The sequence below is a fragment of the Epinephelus fuscoguttatus genome, linkage group LG13, assembly GCF_011397635.1.
Source record: "Epinephelus fuscoguttatus linkage group LG13, E.fuscoguttatus.final_Chr_v1".
Lineage (NCBI taxonomy): Eukaryota > Metazoa > Chordata > Actinopteri > Perciformes > Serranidae > Epinephelus > Epinephelus fuscoguttatus.
Window position 1 is genome coordinate 20991307 of NC_064764.1, and position 15970 is coordinate 21007276.

The 15970-nt window shown below is 39.1% G+C and overlaps 1 protein-coding gene across 2 annotated transcripts; it reads right to left on the reverse strand.

Annotated features, from left to right (window-relative positions):
- Positions 1-327: 327 nt before the first annotated feature.
- LOC125899584 (fibroblast activation protein, alpha) lies at positions 328-15876 on the reverse strand. 2 transcript variants are annotated; one of them, XM_049594003.1, is made up of 27 exons: positions 15736-15863; positions 15551-15629; positions 15248-15329; positions 13042-13131; positions 12835-12929; positions 12651-12725; positions 12437-12489; positions 12272-12344; positions 11888-12008; positions 11645-11799; positions 11370-11467; positions 8984-9113; positions 8843-8881; positions 8667-8765; positions 8499-8569; positions 8344-8397; positions 8075-8199; positions 7855-7905; positions 5776-5874; positions 3967-4036; positions 3674-3868; positions 3450-3504; positions 3250-3349; positions 1413-1471; positions 1232-1304; positions 994-1067; positions 328-791 (listed from the first exon to the last, which is right to left on the reverse strand). In XM_049594003.1, the coding sequence occupies exons 2-27, from the start codon at positions 15551-15553 to the stop codon at positions 690-692; spliced, it is 2241 nt and encodes a 746-aa protein (XP_049449960.1). In that variant the 5' UTR covers positions 15554-15629; positions 15736-15863; the 3' UTR covers positions 328-689. The 2 variants fall into 2 exon arrangements, with proteins under 2 accessions (XP_049449960.1, XP_049449959.1); XM_049594002.1 differs by having other exon boundaries at positions 15551-15876.
- Between the last annotated feature and the right edge of the window lie 94 nt (positions 15877-15970).

Sequence of the window (15970 nt, forward strand, 5' to 3'; positions counted from 1 at the left end):
TATTGGGGAGGGGCTGCTAACTACAACCTATCTAGAGGCAGTGTTTGGTTTGGCTGCTCTGGGCTGCCATACATGACGGTGCCACATGGTGATCTCCGTGGACGAAGACCAGCTCCATGTGCAGATAAAAATTCTAAGGTAACAAAAACACAATGATTCTTATTTTCAGTTGATTAAACATAACTGAAAAAATACTTATTATATTGCATTTCTGCCATTATATCCCCTGAAATCCTACACACTGGACTATTAATTCTTTTTAATTGCATGTTTATACAGTAAGGCTGTGTGGGAAAATAATTTGAACTAAAAAATGTACAAACAATCAAACTTTCAAAACAATGTTTATTTAATAAAACATGACTGCAACACAAATGCAGCACTCACACAACAAACCAGTGTGGTGATCTATTGTATGATATCATATTCACATAAAAAATGTTTTAACCATAAATGCATGCAGTGGCTTTTATTATGTTTTATATGTTAGACATTTTGACAAAGGTTCCCTAAATTCATATAAAGTACACATGTTCATGTGTGAGAACAATTGAACATCTATTGCACATAAAAAACAAATGTACAGACTTAAACCTGATGCTTCAGAATATCAGCAAAATAATAACATATATATATACACATTAGAAAAAAAAGCCTGTGTTCACTAAATGCTGTCGCATTCTTCACATCTATTTGGGATTAACGAGGCATTTCTGCAGGAAGTGGCTCATGAGGGTGTATATATGATGGTAGGATGATCCTCTGAGTGTGTGGTCCTTGTCAGTGTACCACTGAAATTAACACCAAAATCAGATTAGTGCACAGAAATTAAAATACTTAATTCCATGTAACATTATCAAATTATACACGTTAAGTCATACATATTCTAGACTGTGCATATCAAGACATGGCAGTTTTTAGATTTCTATTTCTCTCATTAAATCAACACCATCAGAGCCAATATTAGCGCCACTTTCCTAAGCCAATATTTACCATTGCCTCAAAGTCCACTTGCTCGTCCACCAGAGCTTTGGAGATCTGTGCTGCTTGCTGGAAGTGGACATTATCTACAGGAAAGACAGTGCTTTCAATACGTGACTTAACATCAAATCTCAAGGCAAATAGAGTCCATGTGGCTTTATGGTGTTACTGTGTTACCTGGTGCACTGTTGAGAAACAGGGTTAACACATGCTAAGAGACTGAAAAGAAGAGTGTTTGGATGAAACGTACCATCTGCTGTGCCATGAACCAATAGATAGTCTACTGTTTTGAAGTTCTTCGCTCTGGCCGTCACTGTAGAATTCTGTTAAAAGTAAACACCCCTGTTAATAAGGTATTGTATGTCTCAAGGCAGAATACTGCAGTAGTTGGAAAAGATTATTGTGATAAGGCTGACTTGTTCAATATTTACTTTGTAAGAGTCTGAATTCTCCGTAGGTTTGCCCATGTAGCGTTCAGTGTACACTGCATCTGTAAAAGTAACCGCAGTTAAGACCACAAATACGCAGTGCATTCTATACAAATTCAGGCTGTTGTCATGCACTGTTTGAACAAATACCTATGAAAAGTAATGCACCACAATCTGTATGAAACACACATAATCATGAGCCAGTAATTTGTGTACAACCAACGCAGCTGGGAAAGCTGCAATGACGCTAATGGGAATAGGGGAGCAGTGAAAAGGCCAAAGGTCAGCATAAGGAGGCAGGCAGGGGTAGTGGATAGGTCACAAATCACAGGACTTTCCTCCAGGAGAGTAGTGTTCTGTACTGTGTAAAATAAAGTGAACTTTGTGTCATTTTAAGGTGTATCTTCACAATGTTTCTTTTCCTAAACCTCACCTATGTGGCCTAACTTTACTTGCTTAAACCTAACCTATGTAAATTTACATTAAGTACGTAACATTATGGCGCCATTAATGGGGCGCTACTTTGTTAGATATCATACAAATTGTTGTATATGCATTTTCGTAACATACACGGCCGAATGACATGCTGTAGTGTATACAGCTCATTACAGTTGCTCACTATGGAACATTCAAGAAAAGATGAAGAAAGAGAGATTGGAGATGTTACATAGTAGGAAACTCAAACATTTCAAACATCAGCGATGTAACTTCGTTCTCAGAAATAGCCTGTTCTCAAATAGCTGGCTGTTGGCAATGACTAGGTATAGGTAGGTAAAGGTTATGAATGGGCACTGCATAAGTTTATTTAACAGAGGGAAAAAGGTTTTCAGATAACTGACAAAATCTAAATAGAGATTTGAATCCTTAAAGGACAACTCCATTGATTTTAAACATCAATGTCCGTTGACAGGTCTTGAGGTCTGCCTGTGTGAAAAAAGTTGGGTAAAGCCTATTGTAGCATCAGAGGAGGATTTGATGAACTGATGAATTTCGATGAACTGCCTCAAGTGATGTCACTCGAGTCAGCATCAGCTGGGGCTGAGGACTGCAAGTTTGAAAATGATGGAGTTAGAAAAAAGAAGGCTTATTTGACGGCAGTAGCCTGCTCCTTAAGTCTGCTTTAAGTTAGCGGCTCAAGGCTACATTAGCCACCGAATCTCAGACCAAACTTGCATCAGTTGAGTTGCATTGTGGGTAATGTAGGTACCAGGCTCTGACAAGGCGGAATAATGCACGGAATTAAAAAAAGACATGGCCGTTGCTGTATCGACTTTGATACAAAAACCTGTCTGTCATGAGTATGACAGTGTTTTAGAAGGAACAAAATGAACAAAAACAACCAGTCAGAGGCGAGGAGTCTCTAATACAGCTGTCAATCACTGCTCATGAACTGCGGTCAAACTGTCAAACTAGGCAGCACTTACCAAATATGAATCAAGATTCTGACTATTTCTCACCTCAAATGTTTTCAGAAACATATTTTAGTGTACTGTTTAGCTGTGAATTGAGAAAATCCGGCAGGTGGGTGGTGCTTACACCTTGGTCGACTGTTTCCAAAATGGCGACCGGGTCAGAAACATTCTTAGCAGTACACTACAATACGTTTCTGAAAACATCTGAGGTGAGAAATAGGCAATGCAGTTACATAATCTTGATTCATATTTGATCAGTGCTGCCTACTCTGACAGTTTGACCGCAGTTCACAGAGTGACTGACATGACTGACAGCTGTGTTAGAGGCTGCTCCTGTTTTCAGTGTGCTGTGGTGATGTCAAAGGATGACTATAGTGCTCTCAGAATAAACTGCAGAAAAATATATAAGTGCATGTGTGTACACCAACCATAATATTCCCACTTGGCAACTGGGGCAACTGCTATTCCACACTTGAAGAGTCCAGTTCCTGCACCCAAGGCCATTGAGGTGACATAGCCACCATATGACTGAAGGTCAGAATTGATAAAATTAATGAACGAAAAAACAATGAATAAAAAGTTATGTATATGAGAAACACAGAAAGTAACAAGTGATAGTGTGACTTACCCAGCCCCATATTGCTATTCTGTCTTTGTCAATAAAACCCATCTCAATGAATTTCCTACAACACAGAGATCATTTATCAGAAAACAATGTCATAACCACATTTCTCTTTATTATGAAATATTTATGAATATCATGTCAAAACATCAAACAGCAAATGAGATCACTTCACAGTGCGTGTCATATCACAGAGGTTACTGAATGTTGACTGTTCAGACACACTTTACCTCACAGCTGTTATCTGATCCTCCACTTCGAACGTCCCAAGGCGCTTGTAGATAGCGTGCATTATTTCATCACCTCGGTAGCCGGTTCCCCTTCCATCAAAGCTGGCGACAATGATCCCGTGTGAACTGGAGAGGTAAGTGCCCCAGTTCAGCTTGAAACGATAGTCCACCTGTCGACTACAGGGGCCGGCATACCTGCACAGGTCAGCAGCAGATGATATGTATGTCATTAAATGTTAATGAATGCTCACTAAATTATACTGGGACGGAGTGGTGAGGAGTGTTGTACTTACACATCAATAAGAAGAGGATATTTTTTTGACTTCTTGAAATTGGGTGGCAACATCATCTGATACCAAAAATCTGTTGGAGAGAAAAACATAAAATTATAGAGACAAATTTCAATTAATTCTTGGTTTTACTCCAATTAAACCATTTACGTCCATCCAGTATCTGATAATGATCATTGTTTCTCTTCTAAGATGTCCAACATCATGGTGATTAAAATACGTCAAAATCAATCCTCCAGTTACAGTCACTTAGTAAGAGTAAAACCTCATTTGAATCTCCCTACATGGTAAAATATTTCTGAATTTAAAGTCCCCCTCCACTCAGAAATGTGTTTTGCTTGTTGTTCCCGTACTTGACGTTTGACCCTCACTGTGCAGCATAGATACTAGAGGACTGTTTTTACATTCATCTGCTGAAGGGAGAACGTTTCTCCATGCTCACCTTCCATGTGAGTTTGTATGAGCAGGTTTTTGTGGACATCACACATGGTTGAGAAGCCAATCATAGTCCAATATGAAACTTGAAACCTCTTGTGGACATCTTGTGTCCATCACTTAAACTTTTGAAACGAAAAATGTTTGCATCAATTTTGTTTTTTCCAATGAGGTAAGGCTTATTTAGTGTGTGTGCAAAAACACACCAAACACAGATTATTATCTTACATGCATTCAAACGTACTGGAGGGGTTTGGAAGGTGTTATGTCCTCCCGTCTGACAGCGCAGCAGTTACTTTCAGGCCTCCGCCCAGAGGAAAATTTTGCTGCTAGTTTTTTCTTTGTCTTCACTAGACATAAATCGGCTTCTTTTTCTGGATATTACTATATTTTTATCTGTTCTTTCTGACCCCCACCCCTTAGGAGAAATTAGGAGCAAAAGAATAAATCCGCAAGAGTTGTTTTGCTGTGCTCATAGGCTTCTCAGAGGTTTCTCAACTCTAACAACAGATGAAATACAAAGAGTTGAGACTTAATTTTGATCACTAAGACAATTTTTTTGAATTATGCAGGCTCATTTATAAGCCAATCAAGTTTTCTTGTGGACCTTGCTGTTATCTCAAGAGCTGTTTATTTCAGACAAATAAAGATTACTGTAGTGAGAGGGGGAAAACAACATAACAATAAGAAGACAAGAGGAAAGCTACTTCTCACAAGCTGAATTTAAGAAGTGTGAGAACGTGGTCAAAATGTCATATTGATGTCACATTGAGCTCAGTTATGTCTAGGAGAAATAGGCTGGGCGAAAAAGAGATCCTATTTTAAACTTTCCTCTTTGACACTTCTAGAACACTTTCCTTGTGTTCTTGAAAGCTGTATTTATGCTTGTTCCGTATGCTCCAGGATTCCTCACTGCCCGCCTGCCAGTTTTCCTGCCTGTCGACAATCTCTCCCCTCCACTATTTCCACTCATTCCCACTCTTCAGCCCATCTCCACAGTCAGTCATTACAGCAATAAACTGATTATCTGCCTCCTTGTCTGTACTGTCTCACCATTAGGGCTGCAACTAATCATTATTTTCATTAAAAAATCTCGCCCCCAGAAAAGTGAAAAATGCTCATCACAATTTCCCAGAGCCCAAAGTAACATCTTGAAATTGTGGACCAACAGTCCATAACCCCAAAACTCTTCATTTACTATTGCAAGTGTTGAAGAAAAGCAGCAAATTCTCATATTTAAAAGGCTCAAACAACAAATATTTAGCATTTTTGCTTGAAAACTGACTGAAATGATTAATCGATTATCAAAATAGTGGGTGATTAATTTTCTTTTGATCGACTAAATGATTAATCAACAATCACTGCAGCTCTACTCACCATATCCTGCAATCTTTAGTGTGCCATACTGCATTGTTGGCATTTGAAATTCAGACAGAATACTTTCCAGCTCCTTGTTCTCTTCAAGAACTGCGAGCTCTAAAAGAGAAAAAAAAAAGATAATTGAACTGATTGTCATACTGGTAATAACTGATGTGCACAAAACTTAATATAAAACTGACTATCAAAAGCATTTCTCTGTGTACAGCACAAACAGTTAAGCACCTTTAAAACCTGTCAGCTGTCTGATTCAACCTGAACAGTCAGTTACACAAAATATTCCAGTTTTTTTATTCCAGTTGAGATTCTGATTCTTCAGAACACTCCTAAAACTTGAATAATACCAGCATGCACATGTCTTGATCAGAAGATGCTTCACTCAGAAAACTGCCTTATTTGGATTATCCAGGAGGAACATGCTGTTTACATCAGTGGTTCCCAACTGGTCCAGCCGCGAGGTCCAGATTTCTCCTTAGTCATTGCTAGTTTAAGGTCCACACAGTTTAATACATTCAGCATCATACTTGTGTTTGGACATGCAGTTGAGCTAGTTTGCTGTCTCTGTTAAGTCCCTGTCTGTTAGTCACTCACTCTACAGCACGAAACGGCACTTCAAAATAAAATCTATGTGTCGGAAATTCACCGTACTTCAAAATAAAGTGTGTTTTTTACAAACTTGACATATTTGTGAGCCACTTGCCGTCAATTCAGAATGGACTCACGACCCACTTTTGGATTGCAACCCACCAGTTGGGAAGTACTGCTTTACATGACCCTCATCCAACTCAGAATATTGTCATATTTCAAGTAATTGTGGAATATTTTTGTGCATATGTGGAACATACAAAGCAGATCACTATAACACATTGTAGCCTTTAATTTTGTATAATTGACACTGAGAGCACTGAAAAACGGGAGAATTTCTTAGTTAAACGACAAGAAAAGAAACTAATCTGTGATACAATAATGACAGTAGGTCATGAAAATAATAACATACTAGTCCATATCCATTGGTAGCTCTGTCACCTTCTACCTATGCCAATCCTCAATGCCTATGTGCAGTTTCACATAGATTGACCACGTCAGTGAGCAGAAAAATGTGGGACAGACAAAATGACTGACTGACAGTTTCTGTGATTATGTACAGCAAACCAAACCATGACTTAGTCATACCAAAAATTAGACAGCAATCGGTTGCATTTTAGCCATTTTCAAGCATTTTTCTGTTGTTATAGCGCCACCCAGTTGCCAATTAGAGTTACATTGCACTGTTCTACATATCTACCAAGTTTAGTAAAAATCGATATGGCAGTTAGGCCTAGATAAGAAATTAGCTCTCTAGCGCCCCCATTTTGTTTGATGGGGTCAATAATGGAGGGGTCCCCTCAGATTATGTGTGGTCACATGCCTACAAAGTTGCGTGGTGATCAGCGAAACCCTTGAGATGTTATACACCTTTATGTGATGAGCCACGCCCTCCGCAATATCCATTGCCTTATAGAAGCTCAGTTTTAGTAAGTTTTCCAACTTCTGCCAAGAGGGAACTTTAGATATTGGTCCCTAGATTATGTTCAGCGAGTTTCATGCAGATCGGTCGGGAAGAGATCGATTTTAAGTGTTTTTCCAAAATAAAAAAAAAAAAAAAAAAAGAAAATCTATATAACTGGAAGTTATGGGTTCTTGAGGCAAACTTGTTCCTCATGAGGAGAGGCATCTCTGTGCAAAGTTTCATGTCTCTACGACATACGGGGCATGAGATATGCCCATTCAAAGTTTGCAATTTCAGTCAGTTGCTATAGCGCCCCCCTTTGGCCAATTGATGTAATATTGATTCATTTGCATCCTCCCATGACCCTCTACCACTGTGCCAAATTTCACATGGATTGACCAGGTCAGTGAGGAGAAAAACGTGGAACAGACACACAGACAGAGTTTTTGTCATTATATAGTAAGATAAATGAATAAATCTGCATCTCTTCATATTTGTACAGCGCATAGTGAGATGGCAATATGAAAAAACTGAAAAAAATATGCAACTGTAATAAATATTTCAACAACAGACTTAGTGAGTATACGGACCTGCACCTGAGCCCCTGTTGTCCCTGAGTGTGTAGAGGGGCAACCCAGGTCCTGGTTAAGACAAAAATAGAAAATGCACAAACAGTTGATTGTACGTAACGTCTGCTTTTTGACTTCTTCACTCAGGTTATCGTCACAGATGCTCCCAACCACAGATAATCCCAACACATGGACTGTGAATGAGTTATTGCTTAAGAGCAAATGTGGATGGGTAACTGACCGTAGCAGTCCATTCGGTAGAAAGAGGCGTCAAAGCTGAAGTAAGCAGAGTTGTACTGACACCTGTCCTTATGCAGGTCGCAGGTGAGACACTGAGGAGCAGAGGGGCTGTTTCCAATCGCAACCCTGGTAAACAAACAACTCGTGTCATTCAGTTCATCCAAATGTTGTAATATTTGCTGTGCTCCTGTTTACTGTTTATTGGATCCTAATTAGCTTCGGCTAATGTGTCTGTTAGGGTGCATCACACAGATAACAGGAATTCCTTACTTGTAAAGATTGTTCTTTCCTGGTATGCCTTGGTCCTGATTACTCACAAAATATCTGGGGAAAAAAATCACAATGTCAGACTTACATGTATTTACTTAATAATATTCTTCAGGGTTTATGTCGTTTTTCTAGAAATGTTTGACAACATCACTCACATGGCATTGTTTGTTAATTTGGATATGTAGATGACTTCCCACTTCCCAGAGGTAATAGGTGTTGCTTTGCCCTTCGAAGAAACGAGTGAACCAAACACTCAACACCAAAGACACGACAACAGCGACTGAGCAGTACATTTTGAATATATACAAATGAAACATACTTACATCTTTTATATAATGGATATGCTTGTAGCCCTGAGTGTCACTCATAACTTTGTAGAAACTGAGTTTATCTTCAGCCATAAAAATAGGTAAGGGCACGTACTGAAAAACAAGGTGAGATTTTATTGCCATGCACTGAATCAAACGGTGAAAATGGTGGTAACGTTTTGGAAACTTACATGGCCGACCCAGCCTGTCTTGCTTGTTTGTTCAAATTTCTATAGAGAGCAGAGATTATTGCACTTCGTTAGCATTTCCTCATAAGACTGTGAAGTCAACGTGCTGGTCATGATCCAGAGAAGCAGAGAGGTGACAGCTACCTGCTTTTCTTGCCAGCTGCTTCCATCAAAGTCATAGATCTGTACAACCACATAATTCTGTTTTCTTGTGACCCACTGCACAGCGACGCGTTCGTCTGTAACCCAGGTCACTGAGCACAACATGTGATCGCTGAGCAAAGGCAACACAAAGTGACAAGGTTAAGGCAGACCATGAGGATGTTGTATTTGCCTCTGTTTTCAGTGTAGCTCGCTTTAGAGGAAAACTTAATGCATATTTTCCCATGTTTTGGTGTCTAATGGAGACAACACGTTTTAAAATCGGTCCAGTATTGAGACGGACTGCTGCAGGTGCAGTGGTGAAACAGGCTGCAGTGTTATCCCTACAGACAATTCTCCTACTGTCAGTTTACGTCCAGTAAAAGTGTTTGTTTTGCCACTGACAGGCTCAGATTGTTCAAACAAGTGTCTGACAGCATGACAAAAAGTACCCGTCAGAGAAGTTAAATGCTTTTCCTTACTTTTTGCTGGACTGTTTGTTATTGTAACCAAGTCTCTCTCAAGGAGAAGTCTTCATCTCATGACAGGTGACTTGTTGCAGAAAAAACAACGGTGAACTCATTAGTGAGAGCTGGAGAGAGGAATACCAGGAAGAACTTGTGTTGGAATAGAGAAAGTGGAGCTTAGTGTTACGTAAAATAGCATTGTCATGGCTAAATATTTAGCTTTTGAAAATGTTGAAAAGTCCATGAGATGTTGGAACGAGACTTCTCCTTAAGTGAGACTTGGTTGCACACATTAACAAACAGATCGGATCAGCGAAAGGTAAAGCGAAACACTTAATTTCTTTTTGGGTTGCTATTCTCAATTCAGGTGTCCTAAAGCTCCGTTTTCAGCAAACACTTTCAGTATGGTACCAAAAGTAACCCTTCAGACATGGTACCTAGAACCTAGCATTTCCACCACAAACAGTACCCTTAAATGTGGGCGGGGTTGTTGCCACTCACTGCTCCGTCCAGCACTCACTGTAATTCCTTCTTTATCAGTCTGCACCTTGTTTATTGTCCACAGAACGAGGCTGCATGCCGACATTTTCAGCACAAAATAGAACAGGCTGCAGTGAGATATTTAAAGATAGCAGGTTTGTGCATTTAGTCCTTCTAATCTAAGACACTTCCTGACGCTTCTTTTTTCTCTGAGTGAGGACTAGGATATATGCAGTTCACATTATCAAGTCGAAATATTTTTAAACGCTTGAAGATCCACTCGTTACTAAAAGTCTGTGTCATCCAAGAGAGACAATAAAAACTAAAGTAACAGTCAAACTTGTCTTATTGAAATTTAAGGTGTGCTGATGGATTCACTTTGTCACCTTATGCATTGAGTGACATTACAAGTAAACATTCCACCTTAAAAGTCCCCGGCAGTTGGCCCAGTGAATTAAATTATTTTTTCTCCAACTCCAAAGTGGCAGCAAAACATCCTTTCATTTTATAGTTATAGATTACTAATGTACGCAAGACTCCTCATGGTATGAATAGTGGTTACAAAACAAGCCACAACTCAGCCCTGAGCAGAGTGACCGTCTTCTATTCGCAGTCAACGGACTGCAGTGTTCACAGCTCCATCTTTTAGTACCAGATCTGTGTGCCAGGTACCCCAACAGAGGGGTGAACAAAAATGGGGATGGTACAGAACGGTTCCATTGGTACCATCCACAACTTTTCACAGTGGAAACTGAAAAAATGTGTGCCGAACTGAACTGTACTGTACTGCTCCGTGGAAACAGGGCTGTAGTGTAATTGCTTGGTGGTGCCCCCTTGACAGTAGTAGTTATATTTGTAGTAGTATCAAATTAATATTTAATTTAATGTTAATTAACTAAACGTTCAGCCCAAATTCTATTGTGTCCTTGTAACAATCGAAAAGCTAACTACAGAGAGGTGAAAATGTAATCAAGGTGTGGGGGGTGGGCAGGGACACATTTCACAATTGTTTTTTATTATGTAGAGAAATAATGTATATCGCATTGCCTGTAATGCTTTAATGGTGCCTATTGTAGTTGTGCTTCATCTTAAATTTAAATAATTTACCATAATGTTTATGATTGATGATCATCAGCTGTTTTGGTGCCCTCTCCAGCACTTAATGCCCTCAGCTGCCCTGACTTCTCTGTGTTTTCCATAATGTTGTCAGAATCTGAGTCTGTCAGTGGCAAAAACATGCACTGTTATAGTACGTAAATTGATGCTGCACAATCTCCCATAGGGATTACACTGCAGCCTGTTTTGCTGTAGCGGCTGCAGTGGTCTCTGTCATACTGGACCAATTTTAAAAACTGTTCTCTCCATTAGTCCCTTAGACACAAAAACATGGGGAAATATGATGCAGGTTTAAAAATACCAAACAAAGTGAAGAATATACAGACCCAGAGGCTACAGACGCAGGGGGAACCACCTGTGTGCGTTGGGATGGATTTGTGGTATCAACCACATACAGTTTCACCTTGGTTAGGGGCGAGCCAGCCTGCAGCAAATGCAATCAAATGTAACATTGCCATAAATTATTAACTATCATGAGAGTGTGAGGAGGATACATTGCGGACAATATGAACCGAGAACTGCCGATATAAATTGTGCTATATACATAAATACTATCAGGGCAGAATATTGCATGTTTGAGAAAGGCACATGAGTGTCCCACCTTTGGATAAGGTACAGCCACTGTTTCAGGATACTGCTCAGATCCATACCAAGAGAACTCCACTTTGTGAACGTCTGTGTCGTTGAACTCTGCATAAGTCAAGTATTTCCCAGTGGACGACCACCATATTGCCCCATTAGATGCGAACACTTCCTCTGAAATTGATGGGAGAAAAAAATCTTCAAGCATCTTCCAATTTGAGAAACAGAAGCACATATCTAAAAAAAGGAGAACATTAATTACCCTCATATACCCAGTCAGGAATACCATTGAGGATCTCATTTTTTTTCCCATTGAAGGTCACCTGCACAGCTTCAGCAGTGACGTCGGATTTGAAGTAAATGTTGTAGTCAAAGACATAAGCCTGCAAAGCAAAATGTAGATATAGCTTATAGTTTTTGATGATTTTAGTTACAAATGTCAAACAAATCCATACTCAAATTCACAACTTTAGTTTATTAAATACACTTTATAGCAAGAAATGGTTTGCAAAATGCGACATGTCTAACGTTGCCTCACATACCAGGGCAGCATATTTCAAAGCCAGTTATGTTGAAGCAGCTGTGATATTGTTAATTACAACTGAATGTGAAGACAAGGCTGCATGATAACACGGCGTAAACTTACATATTTGTTTCCTGTTGGGGCGAAGGTGAAGTACTGCACAACGGTTGGAAGATTCACAGGGGTAATAAATGTTCTGGAAAGAAATATGAAAGTAACTGAGGGTGATGTACCTGTCCATATAATGACAAATGATGTACTGTGTCACAATAAAAGGCAACAACTCACGAGCTCTCCCTGTCATAGATGGAGTAAGAAGCTGTGAAAGAGTGTCTCCATTTCTGTCAGAGTGCAAACACAAAACTTGTTTTCCTATTTTCCTCATCAGATTTTATGATAATAAAACTTAAAGTGGCATACACAGAAATATTTTAAAGAGTTTAGCCAATGTAAAAATGCACGTGCAAAGCTAATTAGGGAACATGCACAGAGAGTTTCTCACCTTTGTGAAATTGCTTTCAAAGGCGATGTATCTATAGTCACCTGACAACAGATAATCATTGGCATCCACCTGAGCCTGCAATGAAAATAATAATAGAAATATTAGTATAAACCACAAGTTATTACTGACAATGTTATGTTTATTGTTGCAAAAATGTTAACATTTGAAAATATATGTATATTACAAATGTTGAATTGCTCAAATATAGGGACTCCTCATTTGTTTCAGCATTGAAGAGGATGACATTTCCTTCTCTTGTTTTATGCAGATACTCCTTGTCTGCAGACATAAAAGACAATAAATACACTTGTGAGAGGTTTGTACACAACATGAAGATTCATATATTGTCTTGACCAAAAGGACAGCTTGTATTACAGATTTGACCTGTTACCTGATATCCAATACAAGTTGTAGGCTTTCCACCTAATGGTGTCATTGAAGTAATCTTCAATGGTGAATGGCCTCTTGGCAACACCCGATTCTGAAATGATGCACATACTGCATTTGAGCTTTTTACCACCAACAATATAAGAAATCCAGTAGCAGAAGTATTCATATATTTTATTTAACCCTCATCCTACTGACTGGGGTAGACCCAGAGGTGTAATAGTTGTCATATCTCACAGGTGCTTTATTCCAATCTTCAGGACTTTGTCAATCAGTTTGTTCCTAATAACTTCATATCATTGTTTTGTGTGTCTGATTCCAATTCCACTAATGCGGTTTTAACAGAATGTAGCATTTTATCGAGTTCATGTTTGCTGTGGCCCTGATTTAAGGTACCACATGCTATCAGGGGTAGGGGGCACTCATCAGTCAGCTCAGGTCAGTCATTTCTTTTGAAGGGGACGGATACAGATGCAGCAAACAGATTTCCTCATAAGATGATATTCAAAGTCAGATCACATCATTTCATAATAGAAGTTCAAGGAAAACTCCTCTTCCTGCTGTGAACGTCCAACTCTTGGCTGGAAAATCTACTCAAAATAGGTGTTGCCTTTGCTCCCAAACACAGACAGGATGGTAGCAAATGTTTGCTCCTCCTGTTACATGCCAGTATGTCCTGAGCATAGCATGAGCCAAATTGTTTGCTATAACTGCCTGTACTGTGAGGTCTTCATAGCTCTGTGTAAACGGCATTAATTTTACATTATGTACAATTTGAAAAATCTAAATTTGAAAACTTTACTCAACCTTTATTTTGATAAGGGGTCATGCTGAGACCAAGGTCTCTGTCTACTTTTGTACTGAAAGACTTTATTCCTTTTTTTTTAAAAAAATATTTGGGGTCAAAATGACACTGACTGGTTTTACCAGATTAATATAACACAAATCATGTTTGAAATTACTGAAAAAAATAAATGATATGGATTAACTTCGTATCTACTGTGTATACAGCTCTGCAGGATGAAAAGGTGGACACTCCTCTTATAAGAGAGAGATGGGAAAAAGATTTAAATATCCAGATTGCAGAGGAACAATATTATGTTTAAAACAGATTAATGAATCTTCTATTAATGTCAGACATTGCCTTATGCAATCTAAAATAGCACAGAGGTCGCATAAGTCCACAGGTGTCAGTCTAACGAAGCCACTCTAATACACTGAAATGTGTCCTAAGATTCAGAAGTACTGGTGCAACATTTTCCATAGACATTCTTGATTCAAGAACTGGGCCTGAACCACAAACTATTATTTTTAATGTTCAGAGACATTTAACTTTCTCACAACAGCTCAAAGTTGACTTATAAGCTATTTCCTTATGTCAGCTAAGAAATGCTTGCTGATGGTGCGGTAGGATAAAAATATCCCTGATGTGAATAGAGGATCAGATTAGAAACAAGCAGCTGGACTTATTTGACACCATCTGGCAACCTTTTATTTAATATCTGGAGAAGATTGATGTAGAATCCTTCAATTTTGTTTTGGGCGTCTAGGTTACTATATATTTTTCTTTTTTTCTATTGTGTTATTTTCCTTATAATCTGAATACATACTAAAGGAGAAAAGTGGCTGTATCAGTGTTGTAAATGCACTATCTTTAAATTACATTTGTATATTTACCAGTAATGTCTTTATTTGTATGTATTTACTTATGATCTGTGCAAACTGACACTGCTCTCAATAAAATGCTTTAACTAAGTGCAAATATATTTGCCTTAGTTGCCTTAGTTAAATTCTGACACTGCAGAAAAGTAAAATGTTATTGTTGGATCAGAAGTGAAAAATGGAGACACGCATCCATCTGTGCGTCACGCGGTGGCGCTAAAACGTCCAGCAGCGTGCTATTACACTGAAAAGCCACATAAGAGCCACTTACAATTCACTTAAATAAACACCTTAGTAAGGCTGCTGACACAAGACAAATGGACAACAAAAAAGAGTAATTATGACAGCAAGAAAAATATCACAAAAACTTAAAGTCAGTCAAACACAGAAAAACAGTTTGTAATACCTGATTTGTCCTTTTAGTTTTAAGCAAGCTGTTACGGTTATTCTCACACTGATTTCACACAGAGCACACACACACACACACACACACACACACACACACACTGAGAAAAAACACACACATAGAGGCCTGAGCTTTAACTTACTGCTGAAATAAACCGCAGGGATCGTTATTAACGTGATGACGACAGCCGCCCCCACCACCCCCCACATCACCTTGCTGCAGCCCTGTGAAAGGTGACACAAAAGTTTCAAAAACATCCTCTTCTTGAAATCACACAACACAAGCTGGCGTTGCAGGGTCTGGTTTTGTAATCGTTATATAGGCTACCCTAGCAGTGAGCTTCTCACTCTCCACAATAAGGACTTCACATTTACTCATGTTTTTTTTTTCTTTTGGTATTTAAAGTGACTACTGAAGCTGATCAATTGATCAATCGACTACTGACCATGATGCAGGAGACGTCTCCGTGAAGCTCTCAGTCTTTAACAGTCCTTGCAGGTCGATGATGTGAAGTTTTAAAGTGCCTTCTTGGACAAGCAGCCTGGTGTTAACATACTCTCACAGCAAAAAAACCGTAACAATGGCTTTAAACTAAATATGGCAACATGAGAAAACCGAGCTCCGTCCTACTTTTAGTTGAAGCAAGACTTCTCACACTTCCCGCTGCATTCCTGAGAGGAGTCCGACACCAGACAGACAAGCAGAGATGCCTCCCTGAAGTCTGCACAAGTTTCCAAGAGCGCACAACTTACTGGTATTTAGGAAGTGGGTTTTTCACCAAGGGCGCTAGTCATTCCCCTCAGCAACTGTGAGGGAGCAGAAGTGGCTACAGCTGGGGATGTTACGAAATAACTATGCAGTAATG

Excerpts from the sequence above, each read along its gene's own strand:
- LOC125899584 (XM_049594002.1), bottom strand. Across the intron at positions 12,345-12,436 it reads ATCTATGACAGGGAGAGCTC|AACATTTATTACCCCTGTGA; the intron begins GTGAGTTGTTGC and ends ATTTCTTTCCAG. Across the intron at positions 11,468-11,644 it reads TGGCTGTACCTTATCCAAAG|GCTGGCTCGCCCCTAACCAA; the intron begins GTGGGACACTCA and ends CATTTGCTGCAG.